The following is a 19,032-nucleotide window of genomic DNA, read 5'->3' on the forward strand; positions in this document are numbered from 1 at the left end:
TAGTGACAAAGGAAAACAGTACATATTAACCATGTCAACACTGCATCATAAGCACAAACCAAGAACAAATATTGTGTCAGGCAACTGCTGGAAAAGGAATTGGTTTGGTAAAGTGTGACTGCCAAAGATGAGAAGAAGACTGATGGTGAAAATAATACTACTTAGTAGTAAGTGGTATCAACCACGAATTGCTTATATCTGTAATTTAAGAACCAACATACACATGTTAATATCACTGTGAGGTCCAAGGGATGTCAACACAATAACCAGGCTCATTTCGCAGCCCCAAGGGATAAATAATTCAGTATCATCTCCCATTCTAATGAAGAACAAAGAAAAGTGAAAAATAATTTATGAGCAAGCAGCAGTTTTTGAACATTCCTTTGTAAACCAGAGAAAGACCTTGGAAAAATGTATTTTACACTTCTCAGCATTCATTCTCTGTTACCTTCCTGCCACATGCAGAACTGCTGATTGACTAGGACTGACCAAAAAAAAAATCAGTATTTGAATCCAAGTTAGTTCAGGAGGAATGTATACAAGTTGAAGTACAAGCATGATCCTGAAGGGGAAAATAGTGGTTATTCTCTGGGCCTGCCTAAACTTTCAAGTAATAACCAGCTAAGTAGGAAACTCATTTTTCCACCAACTTCCCCCAAAGACCATTGGAGGACTTTGATTAAAGATTTCCAGTATACATACTTGTTACTTCCTGTAGGAAATCCAAACAAGGTCGGCTACTTCCAGAAATACTTATTGAAACTGCCAGCGGAGTCTGTCCTTCATAGTTCTTTGTATTAGTGTCTGCACCATAGTTGTATAACATCTGTGCACAGAGTACATCATCCCTAAGAGCAGACAAGTGCAATGGTGTCTGCCCGTCTTCTAAGCGCCCCAAGTTTGTATCAGCCCCTCTCTGAAGGAACATCCGGCAATAAGAATGATTGCTTTTGATCACAGCATAGCGCAACAGGAAGCCGTTCTGAATGTCAATGTTGGCATTGTGATCTAGGAGTATTTTGACACAGCTGGACCTTTCGCGGATAATAGCCAGTTGAAGTGGTGTAGTACCTTTGTCACTGAGTGGATCAACCTCAGCCTTGAATTCCAGCAGGAGACGGACAAACGAGTCTCTGCCGTAGTGAGCAGCCACATGCAGAGGAGTCCAGCCATCATTACTTTTTGCATTGATGATATCAACGCGGTAGTCTGATTCCAGCATTAGGCGTGCAATCCGAGCTCGGCCGTGCATAGCTGCATAATGTAGAGCCGTGAAGCCTCCAATTAAGTCTTTCACTGTGGGATCAGCTAAAGTTAAACAAAATTGCAATGGGTTAGCTACTATCAGAAGAACACAAAAAGGCATCTGAATTTTTTTCTATACATTGTTACAATTCTTGGTAGGGTGTCCTACTATATCATCTTACCCAACTATCTTGCAATTGATAATAATTAGTACTTATATTATGCTGTAAGCTGTTCATTTTATTTACTTACCGTAATAAAAGCAAGCTAGCTAGCTAGATGACATAGATAAAGATATAGATAGATAGATAGATAGATAGATAGATAGATAGACAGACAGACAGACAGAAAGATCTAAAAAGTTAGGGGAAGAGCTAGTCTTTCTCCTTTTTCACTTTCACCAATTGAAAATATGTAAAATTTTACTTTATGGCTTTCTAGACTTAGCTGATCCAAACAATTTGATAATATTGGCACACAACTGTTGTTTGTATGCAATTTTCCAGTTCAGTAGTAACCCTCAAAATACAAGTTGCTTTACAACTTCAGAGAATTTAAGATGTGGTTTGGCAGAGCCAGGGCAGAGGCTGTTGAATAAATAATAATAAACAATAAACCAAAATCTCAGGTGCAGGCTGTATTTTGGAACATGGGTCTATTTGAAAAAGTGAATTTTATTTTTCTTTATTAAATTTCTATACCACCCTTCACCCAATGATCACTGGATGGTTTACAGTAAGAACACACAGAAATACACAACGTAGTAACAAACAAAATTAATGTATTTTAACTTACGGGTGAACTCACTTTCCTTTTGAACAGACTCAACATTATTGCATATTAGCCTGGTTCACACATAATGCTGAACAGCAGCTTGTTTAGCCAAAGTGTGGCTTGTTAAGACATCTGAATGCAGCTCAGCAGACTAACCATGATTTGTTGTCTGGCAACATGATACAATGCAAAGTCATGGCTTGTTTTAACCACAGGTGCTAGTTGGTACCTTTCTTGAAGAAGTCTTTGCTCCTAACTCTGCCTGGCAGCAGGCTCCTTTTCCAGCTTAACTCCTCCATGGCAAGTTGCCCCCCACAAGCCAAACCAGGAAAAGACGAAGATGAGGGGAAATGTAAAAGCTACTGCTCTGCTGTCTAACTATTATGACAGGGCTGCACCAACTAACTGATACTTCGCTACCCTGATTGCTAAACCTACTTACAGTAGAACAATGAACTCTTTAGCAGAAGGAAAACACTGATCTTCCACACTATAAGCTTTATTTTGTTTTTATAAGGGAAGTATGTGCTTTCAGAAAAGGTGTTAATATGCATGCATCATTTTAATCAGGCCTTTTTAATTGTTTTTAGTGCTGTTGTGATTTATAATGTTTTTAGTGGGAACACAGGAAACTGCCTCATACAGAGCAACTATCCATCCAGCTCATGCAACAGCTCAAATTAGAAGTAGATTCACTGAAATTCATATTTGCTTGAAATATGAATTAACTGATGCAGAGTTCTTGTAGTAAGCTTCATCTCAATTCACCTCCTCAGTTTCCACATCTTGGTCAAAAACAAACCAAACAGGAGTACATGGTACAGATTGCTCACACTGTCTAAGCTCCCCGACCTCCCCTGTCCAAGCTCCCTGACCTCCACTGTCCAAGCTCCCCGACCTCCACTGTGCATCCTAAATCCAACTGCTCAAGGTATTTCTATGCATCAAAGCTCCTTCAACTCTAAAATGTCATGCTTGTTTCTGTGTTCTGTTTTGCCTTGTGCTTCTTGGTCTTAAAAAGAAGCATGTGAAGTAACATCTGCTGGCCCAAGATGCAGATGTACTGTGGTCTGGCAAGATGAGCTTGTATTTTTTGTGGGGGGGGGGAGTGCACAATGCTGTATAAGGTAAAGAAAGAATGCCCTCTGTGGTTCACAGCATTTCCAAAGTATGTAAGCTACATGTTATTTCAGATCATCTTGATAAAAGCATTTTCTATAAAATGAAAATAATCTGGGTTTGCCATTTCACAAAATTAAGGTTTTTCAGGCATGTAAACATCAAGCCATAGGAGAAAATAAGGTAACAAATAAAAAACAGTATCACAGATTTCCCTCTATCCCCAGAAATCTGGATTCATTCTTTAAAGACCCACCAGTGTAGAGTTGATATTCCAACACAACACACATATCCCCCCCCCCCACAACCTTTCTAAGAGTAGTTTTGCTTATACATACACTGGCATTATCTGCATACAAGATTGAGATAAGATATTTGCAAGGACAGTTTAAAACATTGGCCTGGCTAAACTACAACTTTAAACCACTTTAAAAACTAAGATTCAGTGCAAACTTGTGCACACTGCTCAAACAGCTCCGCTTTGCTTCTTCCCTGCTCCTAACTCTGCTACACTTAAGGAGGAAACAAGCCAGAGGCTAACTACAGGCAACCCATCATTTATGTACATTCAATATGTGTGTGTCACCATACATATGTGCATCACGCCATACCTGGGAGTGAATTATAAAAATCGCTAACAGTCAGAAAAGGAGCGGAAACAGTACCTAGCAATCCCACAGGCCTTTGTACTTTGTACAGGGTTCCAAGAGCCCTTGCACCTACCATTGAGGCCTGTGAAGAGTTGGAGTTTGAGAAAGGAGGCTGGGAGAGAGTGATTGTGTTGGGAGTTTCGGAGGAGTTTTTTAAAGCTGTTCTTTGATACGACACCTAAACACAGCATCGCCAACGCTGGAGGAGAAATTGGAAGTGCTGGACAGTTTCTAGTGTGGCATGAGTGTGTGTGCTGTGGCACGCAAGTTTGGCAGGAATGAATCCAGAATATGTGCCATTAAGGAACAGGAAAAATAACAACAACAATAATTTATTTATAACCTGGTCATCTGGCATCAGGGGCAGCAAGTGCATGTACACATGCAACTGCCATAGTCCCCAACTACATGCTACATAGTCCCCATCTACATGCCCAGTGTCATAAACAGATATGAAAGCTAGGAGCTAAATGGCAACTTAAACCTAGGTTATGGGTGCAACGACAGAATGTCTAGGTATGCTTTTTTTAATCACAAGAATACAAAGCTGAAAATGAATGAACTGCAGCTACAATATTATGTTCGTTTTTCACATGGTCTAGTCCTTCCCCCGCTCACCCCCCTAATATTCTTAAGAGGGTCTCTTCTCCAGTCTTCAGAAAGTAGCTGGAAGTGGGGTGGAAGAAAAAGGTCCTGCTTTCCTTTCACTCTGCAGTTCTAATCTGAAAACTTAGGCGCAGGACTGCACCCAGAGCTCAGAAACTGCTCGCGCTAATTAAATTACCAGTCACAAAATGTGCCTAGAACAATGGGAGTTTTGAACACTGAGGCTCTGGTGAAGGCACATGAGGCACTGAACCTGTGTCTAGAGGACATAAACTGCTAGAGTATCCCCATTAATGGCAGCACCTTGCACAAGAAGACCCTCAGGCTGCATGTGCGCTTCAAGCAGCCTGCAAAGGAGTTCTGAGCTAACTGCGGTTGGCTGGACCGCTTCAAATGACATTTTAATTTAAAGAATATTGGCACCTATATTGAAGCTGCATTTGTGGACCAGGAGGCTGCCCAAACGTGCCCTGACCAGCTGAAGAGACAAAAGTGCCAGCTGCCCATCCCCATGTTCTTTTGCAATACACCATCAGCCCCACCGAGTGAATCTGACCCACAACCAAGCACTGTGGGGTACTAGTCTACCCTGCTTGTCATTGTTTGCAAATCGTCCTTCCTCCAGCGATGAGGAAGACTGAGTGCCACCATTCCTGCCCGTCTGGTAGGGCTGCTGGTTTTTAAAGGGTTTTTTAAAGGGTTTCCAGAGCTTTAGAGGGTGTTTACAGGCTTTTCCAATGGGTGTTATTATACATGACTTCCCGTATGCGCACGGTGCCTCAGAACGAAACCCCTGCATAAATGGAGGGTTGCCTATATATGTTAAGTGCAGACCAGTGCTGGTGGCTTGTTTCTCTCAAGACAAACAGAGGAAGCAAAGGAGGAAAAAATGAGGTGAAAAAAACAGGGGTAAATACTGTGGTGGCCAGGAAATGAATTAAGAAGTTTTCACCAAGTGCTTTCCCAAGGGTGTAGCAAGCCTGAGGTCAGCCCAGCTGCTCCAAACCTTAATCTCATGTTCTTCCTGCATGTCCCTGAAGTTCTGTTCAAGCATAGTTTTTTTGGTTGGCTTTACTGTGAAGCTGCCAATAAAAAAATTATTTTTCTATCCAATCATCTAACAGGGCTCTAGAACTTTAGGGTAGGGCTGCCATACGCCCGGAATTTCCTGGACATAGCCGGGATCTGGCAGCTGGAAACAGTGCCTGGGTGAAAATTGCTGAAATGTCTGGGAAAATCCGGACGTATGACAGGCAACCCATGTCAATTTTGGTGAACTTCCTTAAAAATGGCCAAAACTTTAAAAAGCTCAACAAATTTTGTGTCCAGATTTTCACTTTTTGAAATATGGCAACCCTACTTTAGGGCAACACTGTTAACGTAACTATCTTGCTCTGTTATTATCTTGTGCAGGTGTTAAACCAAGTAGTTTTAAGACTAGCTCTTAACACAAACACAAATAAACCACTCTGACCAACGAACAATTGCAGAAAGTGTATAAGTACTCAGTAGCCACTGAAAGGAATAGAAGAAGCCAATCTATTTAAATTAGACTATTTCTGATAAAGCATCTGCATGACAACTTAAAAACTCATGCTAAGAGACAGTATTATAACAAGTGATGCTACTATAATCCTATTTAGGACCATGGGTTTTCACTGTTGTTGTTGTTTTACTCAATTTTAATCTGAGAATTTGAATGCTTTGAACTTGTTGGTATCTCTTCAATGAAGCCTACCCCCACCCCACCATCTATCAAACAACATTTCATGTTATCGATCAAAAGTTATACGGTTAAAAATATAAACGATTACATGTCAGCTTTTCAAAATCTAGTATTAAATATTACTGCATGCTCATCATTAGCACACGGTTATGAATACAGTGATCTTGGAACTTTCGCTGGAAGACAGTTTGTCCACCACTACTGATCTTTCCTCTGCAATGTGTAGCCAAGGGGGAATAAGGCAACTTAGCATTGCCCTGTGTGAACTAAGCAACCACCTTAGAACATGCTACAGAATGCTCTGTAATGTCCAGGAGCTGTATCACAGATATCACTGTATTCCCTTCATAAAGTCTGAAAACCACTTTAACATACTACTGCCTACCAGCTATCAAAGTATGGCTAATGTCAAATACTTTTTTAGGAACTATCAAATATAGCTAATATAAACTGGCAGATATCAAATAGTGAAATAAAAAAATCACTGTATATCGAAGCTATCAAATATTCTGATGAATATTTGCATAACTAGGGAACAGGTGGAGATTATCAGACATCAAGACTCACACAGTAATTTTTGGGAGTAAATTCATTGCAGTTCTAAATCGGTTTTGCAAACACTTGTACTGCCATCTTCTGGCCACACTTACCACAGGAAGGATAAATATAATATATTCTACTGGACCTTAAAAGATCATACAATTTGCAATACTTGAAGTTTAAGCTAAAACTTGCCAACTCAATGCATTTTGATCATTTATAACAAGCTTCCTCAAACTCAGCCCTCCAGATGTTTTGAGAAGACAGTTTCTGTAGTTTGTATGTCCTGAGTTTGAGGAAGCCTGATTTATAAGCTCTGCTTTAAAGCAGCATTAGGCTATTTCTGTGCTATTCTCCTAAATAACTAGTAGTATATTTCATGGCACAAATTGACCCCCTCATTAAATGTTCAGTTCCATGTTAGCACCATCTAGAAGGAATGGGCTTCATGTTTATGCAGCACATGCACTTAGACATACACGTACAAGATCTAAGAGATACAATGATAAAGCATGAGAACTATTTCTTGCAACACATAAATATTTTTCTTTTTCTTACAAATATAGCCAACGGTAAGTAAGCGGAATCTACTCTACTGGAGCAATGTAAGATAATGCAGAAGAGTCTACAATAAACACACTATTGTCAACAGAAGATGGGAGCTACATGAGCAGAACTGAAAAATACATAATCATGCTTTCCTTGAGTGTTCAAAATCATTCCCATAGTAAAACCTCAGCCTCTAATAAATTTATGTATATTAGATACATGAAGGGGTACTTATGTGGCATACAAAGCTTTGTTGGATTTTGGCAAAACATGATTCACTTGGATCCGTTTGTTCCATAAGCTCTTGCCTCCAGAGAAATTTCCCCAGTAAGAGGCCACGCAAAAGTTCTCAGAGTTTCCCTTTGGTTAAATTCCAGTCTTTCTGCCATCTTGTCTCAAATTCATCAATTTTACATTCTAGCACATAGGCTCCAATTCACTTTATGTTCATACTTTCCTGGAAACCATTAACTGTGGCAGGATTGGGGAACCTGTGGGCCTCTAGATCAGTGTTTCTCAACCTTGGGCCTCCAGCTGGTTTGGACTACAACTCCCATCATCCCTAGCTAGCAGGACCAGTGGTGAGGGATGATGGGAGTTGTAGTTCAAAAACAGCTGGCAGCCCAAGGTTGAGAAACACTGCTCTAGATGATATTGGGCTCCAAACTTCCATCAGTTCCTGCCAGCATAGCCAACACTCAGGAATGCAGGAGCTGTAGTCCAGCAACTTATGAAGGGCCACATTTTAGCCACCTCTGAACTGTGGCTTCCCATTAATGCACAAATGGCTCTCTCTTTGCTCTCCGCCCCAAGTATGAACACAACTCCTGGTTTAACTGTAATAAACACAATTTCTTTTGTTCAATCCCTGTAGTACAGAGTTCTGGAGCACTGCCCTTAACTAGGGATGGTCAGTCTGTGTCACTTTCACATTGTTAATTCCCAGGTTGTTTGTTTACTATTTGCAAGTTTTGAAGCAAAAATAAAATGTCTGTACTAGAATAACATTTAGAATGGTACTTATGTTTTACTACATAGGCTGAAGGCTGCTTTTAAAAAGACAGAAACTTTAAACTGGTAAAATAGCCATTCCCAAGGAGCTTTCAAGACCAGCTGCTACTGTGACTATGTTCAAATAGGGCTGCAAATGACAATGGAAATGATGCGGAAATATACACCAAGCCTCCCAGGGACACTGTACCGGTGGGGGTGGGGTGGAGGAGAGAGATGGGTGCTCTCATGGGTCCAAATCAGATCTTTTCACTCCCAGGAGCTCCCTTTGAACATTTGCAATGATGGCAGGCTTCGAAGCTACATAGAAAAACTATGTTACCAGTTCAAAGAAACCAAAGACACAAAAACAGAACACCTCTTAAACATTACTACAGTGGAACCCTGGTTTTTTAGCATCTCGGAAGCTGAATGATTTGGAAGCCAAACGCCAAAAACCTGTAAGTGAATGCTTTCGTTTTTTAATGCGCCTTGGAAGTTGAACGGCTTCTGAGGCATGTTTCTCCATTTTCTCAATGGAATTTGCCAACCGCCCATTGTGCCTCGGTTGTAGAACATTTCGGAAGTCAAACGGTCTTCTGGAATGGATTATGTTCAACAACCGAGGTACCCCAGTATCATCATCTACATTTGGTAGTTGGTTTACACAAAAGTTTCAAAGTACTGCTTTGCTGTGGTTCTGTTCCTTCTTGGATGTCTATTTCCCAAGGGTGATATTTGAGGAATGCTCTTCAGCCCCATGGAGCCGTCAATGTGGGGTTTCTCAGAATTAGATTTTATCCCACATTCTATTTAACACCTACATGAAACAGAATTTTGGAGTACATTGTCAGCGATATGCTGATGACACACAGTTTTACTTCTCCCTTACATCTATAGGTGTCTTGGACTGGATGAGAGCCAATAAACTGAAGCTCAATCCAGGTAAGGCAGTTAATGGGTGCTTTTCTAGATTGGATAGATGGGAGGTTGCCTGCTCTTGAGGGCATTACACTCCTCTGAAGGAGGTATACTGCTTGAGAATACTACCGGATCCATTGCTGTCGCTTGAGGCTCAGTCCTTCGGTGGTGCAGAGTGCCTTCCATCAGCTTTGGCTGGTGGCCCAGCTGCACCCCTAACTTCTGTTGTCTATGCTCTAGTAACCTCTAGGTTACTGCAACATGTTATACATATGGCTGCTTCTCCAGGTGGTTCAGAAACTTCAGCTAGTGCAGAATTCAGTGCCAGGTTGCTCACCAGGGCAAGGTGGTTTGAGAATGTAACACCAATACAGTGGTATCTCGGGTTAAGTACTTAATTCGTTCCGGAGGTCCGTTCTTAACCTGAAGCACCACTTTAGCTAATGGGGTCTCCCGCTGCCGCCATGCCGACAGAGCACAATTTCTGTTCTCATCCTGAAGCAAAGTTCTTAACCCGAGGTACTATTTCTGGGTTAACAGAGTCTGTAATCTGAAGCGTATGTAACCCGAGGTACCACTGTACTGGCCTGATTGCACTGATTGTCAATTTGTTTCCAGGCTCAATTCCAAGTGTTGTTTTTGACCTGCAAAGCCTTAAATGGCTCAGGAATACAATACTTCAAGGATCGCCTCTTTTCACATGAACCAACCGAGATCCTGTGATCATAATATGAGGTGCCCTTCTTCATTTGCCACATCCATGAGAAGTCCAGAAGGTGGCAACTAGAGAACAGGCCTTTTCGATGTGGCTCTCTGTTTGTGGGACACTCCCCCCAAAGAGGCTCATCTGGTGCCTTCATTACATATCTTCAGGTGCCAGTTGAAAACATTCCTATTCTCCCAGGCCTTTGGCTAATTAAATAATCTATTGCCTTTTAAACTGGGGGGAGTGTTGTTCTGTTTGTGTTTTTTATATTGTAAACCGCTCCGTGTTCCTCAGATAAACAGCAATATATAAATTTAATAAATAATTAACTTAACAAGAGAAAACTAACATAGCCTAGATGCAAAGTGAATGGATTCCTTGAGCATCCTTGCAACCTGTTATTTCTCTGGTATGTACAGTATTCAAAATACTTAACAGAGGGGAGCCCCCTTGTGGTGGGTTTTGCAATTCCATAGCTTGCTACTCACTTTTTAATTTTTTAATTCACTATTAGATTTAAAGTACAGAAAATTAAAAATACAGAAATTAAGTCCTACCCAGCTTACCTGATCATTTTGTGAAGCCAAATGCAAAAAGAGCCACATTCAGATGATAAAAACCTAAGCTCAGCATGAGTGAGCTTCATACAGGTATGTAGTTCCTTCATTTCTCCCTCCAGCGAACAAGCCAGGAAGCAGCAGTTAACAATAGCTTCCCATTACACCCAACCAGGAACTATGGTTAATTGCTTTCAGTCAAGTCAAGATCTGGAGGCTAACTTTAAAGTGATGGTCTCCAGATTCAGGCATGACTGGAAGACAAGCTGCCATTTCCCATTTCGTTTGCATACTCACACCAAGTGGGAAGCAAAGAGTTCATGAAGTTTGCACATATCTTGACTTACTAAGCAGAGATGTGATCATCTGAATGTGGCCACTGCCATAAACAAACAAACAAACAAACAAACAAACAAACAAACAAACAAACAGCAGTTTAAAGTGAAGGTGCAAAGGATAAAATCCTTGATGCTTGGTCAAATTTCACCCCCACCTCACTTAAGTCAACCAACCTCCATGTTCGAGGAATACACGGACACATCTTTCTTTTCCTCTTGCTGCTGAGAAATGGAGCAAGGTCCAGCCATTGGCATCTCGGCCATTTGGAGAATAGCCCTGCTCTAGCATCTTGCGCACAGTGTGAACATCTCCAGCAGCCACCGCAGCCTGAATCTGCAATTCTTCCTGTAGTTCGGGGTTCCTCCGGCAGTGGTGATGTAACATCCTCGCAGAATCTGCCTCCTAAAGAAGGATCATGAGGTCTCACAGGTCACCTGCAACTGAAACACAGTAAATACAAATCAGAATTGGAGAGAGGGAGAGTGCCAATAACACTCCATAGCAACATTGATAAATGCTACAGGATCCACAAAGCTGCACCCCCCATGTGCCAGGGCTTTTCAGTCCCCACTACCCCACTGTACCCCCAAAATAGCCATTTGAGAAGGCTGAAGGATCAATTATAAAGTCAACTTTCACATAATAAAATTTAATGGTACTCAAGGTTTTAGAAGCTTAACATTTTATTACATTCCAAATGAATTCCTAGATATTTAAATTCATGCCATTGGTCAATCAGTTGTTCATCCATTGCCCCTCAGTTTCTGATATTTCTTCCAAAAATCGTAACCTTGATTTTTTATTTCACCAAGCCTAGACACTTGCCCTTTTACACCTACATGTTTAAGACTGTGAGGGTGATCTGGCTGTGCCATTTAGGCCCCTCATTGCTCTTACTTCCTAAGTATCAATGGACACAACTATTTCTAATAAAATGTCATGCAGCATTATCTACATGTTCCTCAGGAACAGTGGAATTAGCTACCCTGCAATTCACATGGACTATCTATGCATTTAAAAATATCTTTGGGCTCTTTTAAGATTTGCGATGTATGCATTTGCATTTTACAAGTGAACCAACAGTTTTTCTTCCTCTGACTTAGATTTGTGCAAGTGTAGAGGATGGTTTGCCAGTAGAACCAGTAGAAAACTGTTACTGTTCAAAAACTACACTGTTTTTCTAAAAAAATAGGTTTCAGAAACACTTCTACATACACAGAAAACCATAACTAAAATTGCTTTGCAATCCTTAAAGTTGCTTTGCAGTTCTTAAACATTCTTTAAAATTTGCCTGGATGCTCATATTTTGAGTAGCAACAACTTGGGTAGCCACACTGGCTGCTGACAAAGTTTGGTATGTAGTATTTGACATTTAATATCCAGTATCTGAAGTAGTTTTTTCTCTCTCATAAAAACTGTTTTTCTGTGGCTGGGTATCTATAACATGTTTTATAATACAAATCAAGTCAGGGAGGGGGGAAATTGCAATGAAACTTTCATTTATTGTTATTTGCCTTGGCCATTTATCCCTAACGTTATCACTGAAGATAGCACTGAATGAGTAGATCCTGGATGTCCTCCACTGTTACTACCCTAAGAAAGAGGCATTTTAACCTTTTCTAAAACAAATCAAAGTTTCAAGTGTTCAATTAAAAAATAGTTACCTTATAAGCAGAGGTCACTTTTTGTTAGTTGTATTTCCCATCTTCATTATACATAACCTTGTTGGCAGGTATAATGTGTCAAGCGAACTGCTTTCCTTGAAATAAAGAACGTAGTCTTGTTAGATCAAAGCAAGCAAAAATAAAAATTGTTCATCAACTCTCAAATGTCACATAGATGTCATGCATCTTAACAACAGGGTGTCTAAAACAGGGTGAAATAACGGAAGCGGTTTGAAAAAAGATGCTTAATTTAAGACATGTAACTTGGCAGGGTAGAACAAGATGGAGGAAAAATGCAGGGTGGACAAAGAGAAGGAAGAAGAAACAGTAACACACACTGGCACATCAGCACCCCATCTTTTTTCTAGTAGGCACATAGATGTACAAGCATCAAAACCCTAAAGGTTATCCTGTGAAGAAGATGGCAGGTGAATGATGCCTCCTCACTATAGTCTACAACACGCTTTCTAAATATTTCTGGGTAAGAAATAATTCCCCTCCGTGAAACCTCTATATGCCAAATAATCAAGTAATAAGTTATGGTTACAGAATAGAAAGGTTATGGAATAGAAATGCCACTACCAGTTTAGGCCTGGTTTGGGGTCCTAGAGTAAGGTTATGGAATAGAAACTACTTTGGTTCCCTGGATGATGATCTCAACCTCTGAGTTGCTTTCAATACTATCAAGCATGGTATCCTTCTGGAGGGACTGTCCAAGTTAGGGGTGAGAGTCTTCAATAACTCAAGGACCACCTATATGCATAAAAACTAACCTGGATGCTGTGATCACCATCTGAGGCCCTTCCTCGTGTGCCTCCTCTGCAAGAGGTCCGGAGGGTGGCAACACAAGAATGGGCCTTTTCTGCAGTGGCTCCCTTCTTAGAATCATAGAATTGGAAGAGACCACAAGGGCCATCGAATCCAACCCCCTGCCAAGCAGGAAACACCATCAGAGCACTCCTGACATATGGTTGTCAAGCCTCCGCTTAAAGACCTCCAAAAAAGGAGACTCCACCACACTCCTTGGCAGCAAATTCCACTGTCAAACAGCTCTTACTGTCAGGAAGTTCTTCCTAATGTTTAGGTGGAATCTTCTTTCTTGTAGTTTGGATCCATTGCTCCGTGTCCGCTTCTCTGGAGCAGCAGAAAACAACCTTTCTCCCTCCTCTATGTGACATCCTTTTATATATTTGAACATGGCTATCATATCACCCCTTAACCTCCTCTTCTCCAGGCTAAACATGCCCAGCTCCCTTAGCCGTTCCTCATAAGGCATCGTTTCCAGGCCTTTGACCATTTTGGTTGCCCTCCTCTAGACACGTTCCAGTTTGTCAGTGTCCTTCTTGAACTGTGGTGCCCAGAACTGGACACAGTACTCCAAGTGAGGTCTGACCAGAGCAGAATACAGTGGCACTATTACTTCCCTTGATCTAGATGCTATACTCCTATTGATGCAGCCCAGAATGCTCTCCCCAGGAAGGCTTGCCTGGTGCCTTTGTTACATATCTTTAGGCGCCAAGCAAAAACATTCCTCTTCTCCCAAGAACTTTGGCTAATTGAACAATCTATGCCTTTCCAGCTGTGGGCCTTTTGTTTCTGTTTGTTATGATGGCATGTATTTTTGTGTTTTACATTGTAAACCACCCTGTAAACTTTGTATAAAGGATGGTACAAAAAATTATTATTATGAATAATAATAATGGCTTGTATACCCACATGGCCTTTTTATGCACAGGTCATAGGATCAGAGACTCAGTTCCTTTCTCAGGATTATAACTGTCAACATATATAGACAATGTACAACATTCCTCTTTCCTGACCTTCTTTCCCAGTTGAAGGCTCACTCCTATACTTGCAGAGAGTCAGTCAACAGAGCTTCAATGGCACATTAGTGCATCTGGCACTTATTCAGAACAGGATTTGACTTGAATCTAGAAAATGGTATTCAATGCTGCTTTACTGATGTTCCATTTCTGGTGGTCCTATGCAAGTCACTCCAGCTAAACATCAACTAGCCAACTGTAAAATGGGACTCAATGTCCCACCTCAGTGGAACACTGAGTAAATGAGTTAATGATTATAAAGCACTAGGCATATTATTGGTGTGCATATAAATTAAGATTTGAATTCCAATTTAGACTTGTTAATGTTAAATAAGTGTATGAACCAGATCTAGGTTCCCTGTGAACTGTTTCCTTCCCCAAATGTTACTTTGATCCTAAATATAGGGAGGTCCCTTTTGACATTAGTAAACAGGACCTTTAGACTGTGGACAGGATGATCCAGTTCAACTATCCAGATTTTATCTTATTTGTATATAAAATGTCATTTATAATTTTATATGCTCGTTGTTTTAGAATACGATTGCAATTTAAACAAGTGCAAAAAAACTCCTCAAGATCACAAAGACTCCATAAGAGCATTGCAATATAAAATAGCACAAACATTTGAATATACTTTAGCCTTCAGATAAATGTAAATATTTAACATAAGATGAATTTCAATCAAACTAAGATAAAACACTTAAGGCCAATATATTCCACCTTTTGTTGTTTACTTTGCAAATCTTTTGCTGGTGACATATCTTCAAATTCCTGCAATACTAAAAAGCCCCCGTAAAACACACTGAGCCTCACTGAACAAAAACAAGATTTGACTCTTTCACTGCTAGAGTATCAATAGAGCCCAATCTCATCAAGACATTTTTTTATTATAAACATACATCAGTCACAGAGGATATCCAATTTCCAGGGCTATGCACAAAATGCCATGGTTCAGACAAAAATCTCAGCTTAATAAGTGAAGATACACATGATTCTTGCCCCTACAAGAAATGGGCTGAAGACTGGTTTAATTGCAGTGCACCAAAAAGGCAATGCAAGATGGACCATGCAGGCCCAAGGTTTTTCCATATCTTAGCATATACTGTACGAATCTGTGCTTAATATCTGAACCAGAGAAGTGAAAATTGATGCTCAGAAAATAACAGATCCAGCTAGAAGTTAATCCATAGCTATGAGTTTACTTGGTTCTAGTTGCACTGCCTTCTCTTCACTTTGAAATCTAACTTGTACTACAATAAGTTTATTACCTGTATAAGCAAAAAATATCCAAAATGGAGACCTTTTTACATGAAGGCCACAATCCCTTTGGAATACAATGGAGCTTCCTTTGAAGGAAACATGCATGGAATTAGTCTTCAATAATTGCCTATATTGCACACAATACATGCTATGTAAAATTTAGAACAGCTAATTCTAGAAGGCCATCCAAATTTTCCAGGGTAACTAGCCAAAATACAAAGAGAAAACAACTACGCCACTTGCATCTCTCAACATTTTGATCACAGTGGAAGCTATGTAAGACATCAGCCAACAGTTACAATCCACTGTCAGCAAGCCAAGAATCTGAGTAACAACACTCACAAAATAGTGTGAAAGCATAAAAAACCAGGATTGAAGTTTGTCACCTGGATACTGGATTCTTCCATTACATCTTTGCCTCTTGACTTTTGTTTTAGATTCAAAATCTGCGAATTTATTCTGCAGCGGCATGAGCCTGGAATGACAAGAAAAACCAGGGTTGCAGCTGGTACAAGTTAATTCCTTACTCTACACTTGTTTTATTACATTTTACTCTACCCTTCCATCAAGGAGTGCAGGGCAGTTTATTGGTCTCCCTCCCCAACCCCAATTTTTTCTCACAACAAAACTCTGTATTTTGTTTTATGCCGTTTCAATTTTTAAAAATAAAATAAAAATTGGACTCTATATTTCTAATCTCAGACCTTTGGATGAAGGGGAGAGTATAAATAAATAAATAGTAAATAATCCCTGCGAGGAAGGTTAGGCTGAGAGATGGTAACTATCCCTAGGTTGCCCACAGAATTTCATGATACAGTACAAAGTCAAAACCAAAGTTGTACAGGCCAATTAACAATATTAAGTAGATCCTGCAAGATTAAAAAGGGGGGAAATGCTTAACTCTGAAATGGCTAGGCCAGAGGTTTTCAACCTTTTTGAGTCCACGGCTCCACATTCTTTCTGTGACACCCCTGTGGGGCTCAGGAGCCCAAGAGCACCACTTGCCTCCAGAGCTGGCAGCCTCTCACCCTTTTTCGAACACCCTCCCTTGTGGAGTGTTCCCTCAGTTTCCTCTCCTCTCCCTTTGAAAGTCCTCCAGGCAGCTGCTGTTGCCATCCCTGTTCTCTGAGCTACCCCCACCCCCAAAAGAGGTGCCTCCCAGAGGCACCATTCGCCTGTAGAACTTATAGCCAAGGCTGCTGCAATAAACAACTATGCAAGCCTTTGTGAGGCAGAGACACGAGAAAGCATCAGAGGAAGGAGGGAAGGAAAGAGGGACAGAGGCCATGGCACCCCTGACCATCATTCAAGGCACCCCAGGGGGCCACAGCACACTGGTTGAAAACCACTGGGCCAAGCTATAGAAGACTTCCATGTGATAGTTTTAAAAGACTACGGCTGCAATCCTATAACAGCCTAGCTGGGAGTAAGCCCCATTTAACTCAATGGAACTTATTTCAGAGCATATACATATAAGAGTGTGCTATAAACAACCACCTAAGGATCATGTCAGAAATGTAAAACAGATGGCCAAAATAATAAGCTTCAGAAATATAGATCTATGATTCAAACACATTGCTGTTATGCTTCAGTAGTCTTAGAGCTACATGGAAGAGTATGTGCAAGTTACTTCTGCATCTACTTGCTGCTTTCGCATACATGCAGTATATCCTTCACTTACAGAGTACGACAAACTTGAGATACCTGTATACATTTTTCATATTTGAAAACTGGCAATGTGTTTGGGACTATTTTGTGTCCTTTTCTGTTATAGCTTGAAACTCATAATCTGCCCCCCAATTAATAACTTATAAAAATTGAAGCACAGTTTCTTTGGAATCTAATAGCTTGTGGGACCCAAAAAGCACTCAGGAATAACATGAGACTTGCTGACTGTGTGCTGCCCTCCCTGCAAAATTCCTGGCAGTGAAGGGGAAGGGATAAGATTAGCAAACACCCCATTTCCATTTTTTCGGATTTTGGCAACCCCCAAAACGGCAAAGGTTAAGCCTGATCAGTATACTTAAGTCCTGGAGAACAAAGGAGGAAACAATTATATTTAAAATTAAGGAAGGAATGAGGTTATGACAATACAGTGGACGCTCGGGTTGCGAACGTGATCCATGTGGGATGCACGTTTGCAACCCTCGGCATCCGCAACCCGCAGCATCCGCAACGGTGCTTCTGCACATGCGCAAAGCACGATTTAGCGCTTCTGCGCATGCACAACTGCTGAAACCCAGAAGTAACCCGCTCCAGTACTTCCTGGTTTCGGAGGTCCGCAACCCCCCAAAAAACGCAACCTGAAGCATCTGTAACCCGAGGTATGACTGTATTAAGTGGATCAAACTTAAGCAGTATTGTTGGTCTGTTGTAGCATATATTACCATGGCACCTTAAAGCAGTGTTCCTCAAGGTTTTAAACTAGGGCTCCTGTTCTGAATAAAAAGTCAGGCCTCTAGCTCAGTACTATCTACACTGACTAGCAACAGCTCTCCAGGGTTTCAGGCATGAGTCTCTCTCAGCCCTACCTGGAGAAGCCAGGGATTGGATCCGGGATCTTCTATATAAAAAGCAGGTGCTCTGCTGCTGAGCTACAGCCCTTCCCCTACCCAACCTTATGGCTGTCCCCCAATAAACTGTCTTATGGGTGAGAGTGTGGAGATTCTTGCTCACATGCTGCCTGTGGAAATCTAGGGACGGTGGTCCTAATTGTATACTGGTCTTAAAAAGGGGAATCAGTTACAACATTTCCGCCAATTCCCCCCTCCACAAGAAGCAGCCTTACAACAAAGCAGCAGCTATAGCAGAGCTCCCTTATTCCCAAATCATGTTAGTATAATGTGGCACTGGGAATACAGTCATATACACACGCCTCCAATATATCAAATGTGGATGCTCCACCAGAGAGCTTTCAAACTCACCCAGATCCTGGCTAGTGAGGGCAGGAAAATCCTAGCTTTTCAGCATCCTGTCCTGAAACTCCTCCAAAATTTCAGGTGATCTGTGCCCTGCACCTCCCTCAGAGCAGCCTGCTGTACAATTTGAAAATCACTCCTTTAAGACTAGCTTACTTGCTGTGGAGCTTTCACACCTTGGAAATTCACTGCTACTGTTAATTTGCTGTGTCATACTAGCATTTATTAAATATTTTAGTTAAAAAAAAATCTATTTCTATGATCTATATGAGCTGAACATTATATTTAAAGAACTAGAAGAATATCTCCATTTCATGCCTTATGTCTTCCTCTGTTGCCCTTCTCTCTTCTCCTCTCCCTACATCACAATTTAGAGTGTAAGCTCCTCGAAAGAGGAACCCATCTTCTACATCACTCTGTGAATTGCCATATACTTGGATGTCAGTATATTAACTCCCCCCCCCCAGACACACTAAGAAGAGTGCTATAAAAGGCCACATGTCCACTCAGAACATAGAGAAAGTGGGTAATGGGGGCAGATGTGTTAATCTGCTATGCAGAATCAACTTCTTCCATATCCCACATATGATCACTGCGATCTGCGGGGGAGCTTCTCCTACGTCCAAAGATTTCAGAAGCCCACTC

General features: G+C 41.0%; 1 protein-coding gene across 5 annotated transcripts in view; it reads right to left on the minus strand.

The window, feature by feature from the left end:
* Positions 1-19,032, minus strand: part of ASB7 (ankyrin repeat and SOCS box containing 7) — a 39,619-nt gene that overhangs the window by 18,421 nt on the left and 2,166 nt on the right. For 2 of the 5 annotated variants that reach the window (XM_081171288.1, XM_081171289.1), the window contains exons 2-5: positions 15,856-15,944; positions 12,387-12,481; positions 10,896-11,162; positions 703-1,308 (exon numbers count right to left, since the gene is read on the minus strand). In XM_081171288.1, coding sequence (XP_081027414.1) covers positions 703-1,308; positions 10,896-11,106 — 817 coding nt within the window. In that variant the 5' untranslated portion in view covers positions 11,107-11,162; positions 12,387-12,481; positions 15,856-15,944. Of the gene's footprint in view, positions 1-702; positions 1,309-10,895; positions 11,163-12,386; positions 12,482-15,811; positions 15,945-19,032 lie in introns of all 5 variants that reach the window. The other 3 variants (XM_081171292.1, XM_081171291.1, XM_081171290.1) reach the window with 3 other exon arrangements.

The sequence above is a fragment of the Podarcis bocagei genome (assembly GCF_964188305.1).
Source record: "Podarcis bocagei genome assembly, chromosome: 14".
Taxonomy (NCBI): Eukaryota; Metazoa; Chordata; class Lepidosauria; order Squamata; family Lacertidae; genus Podarcis; species Podarcis bocagei.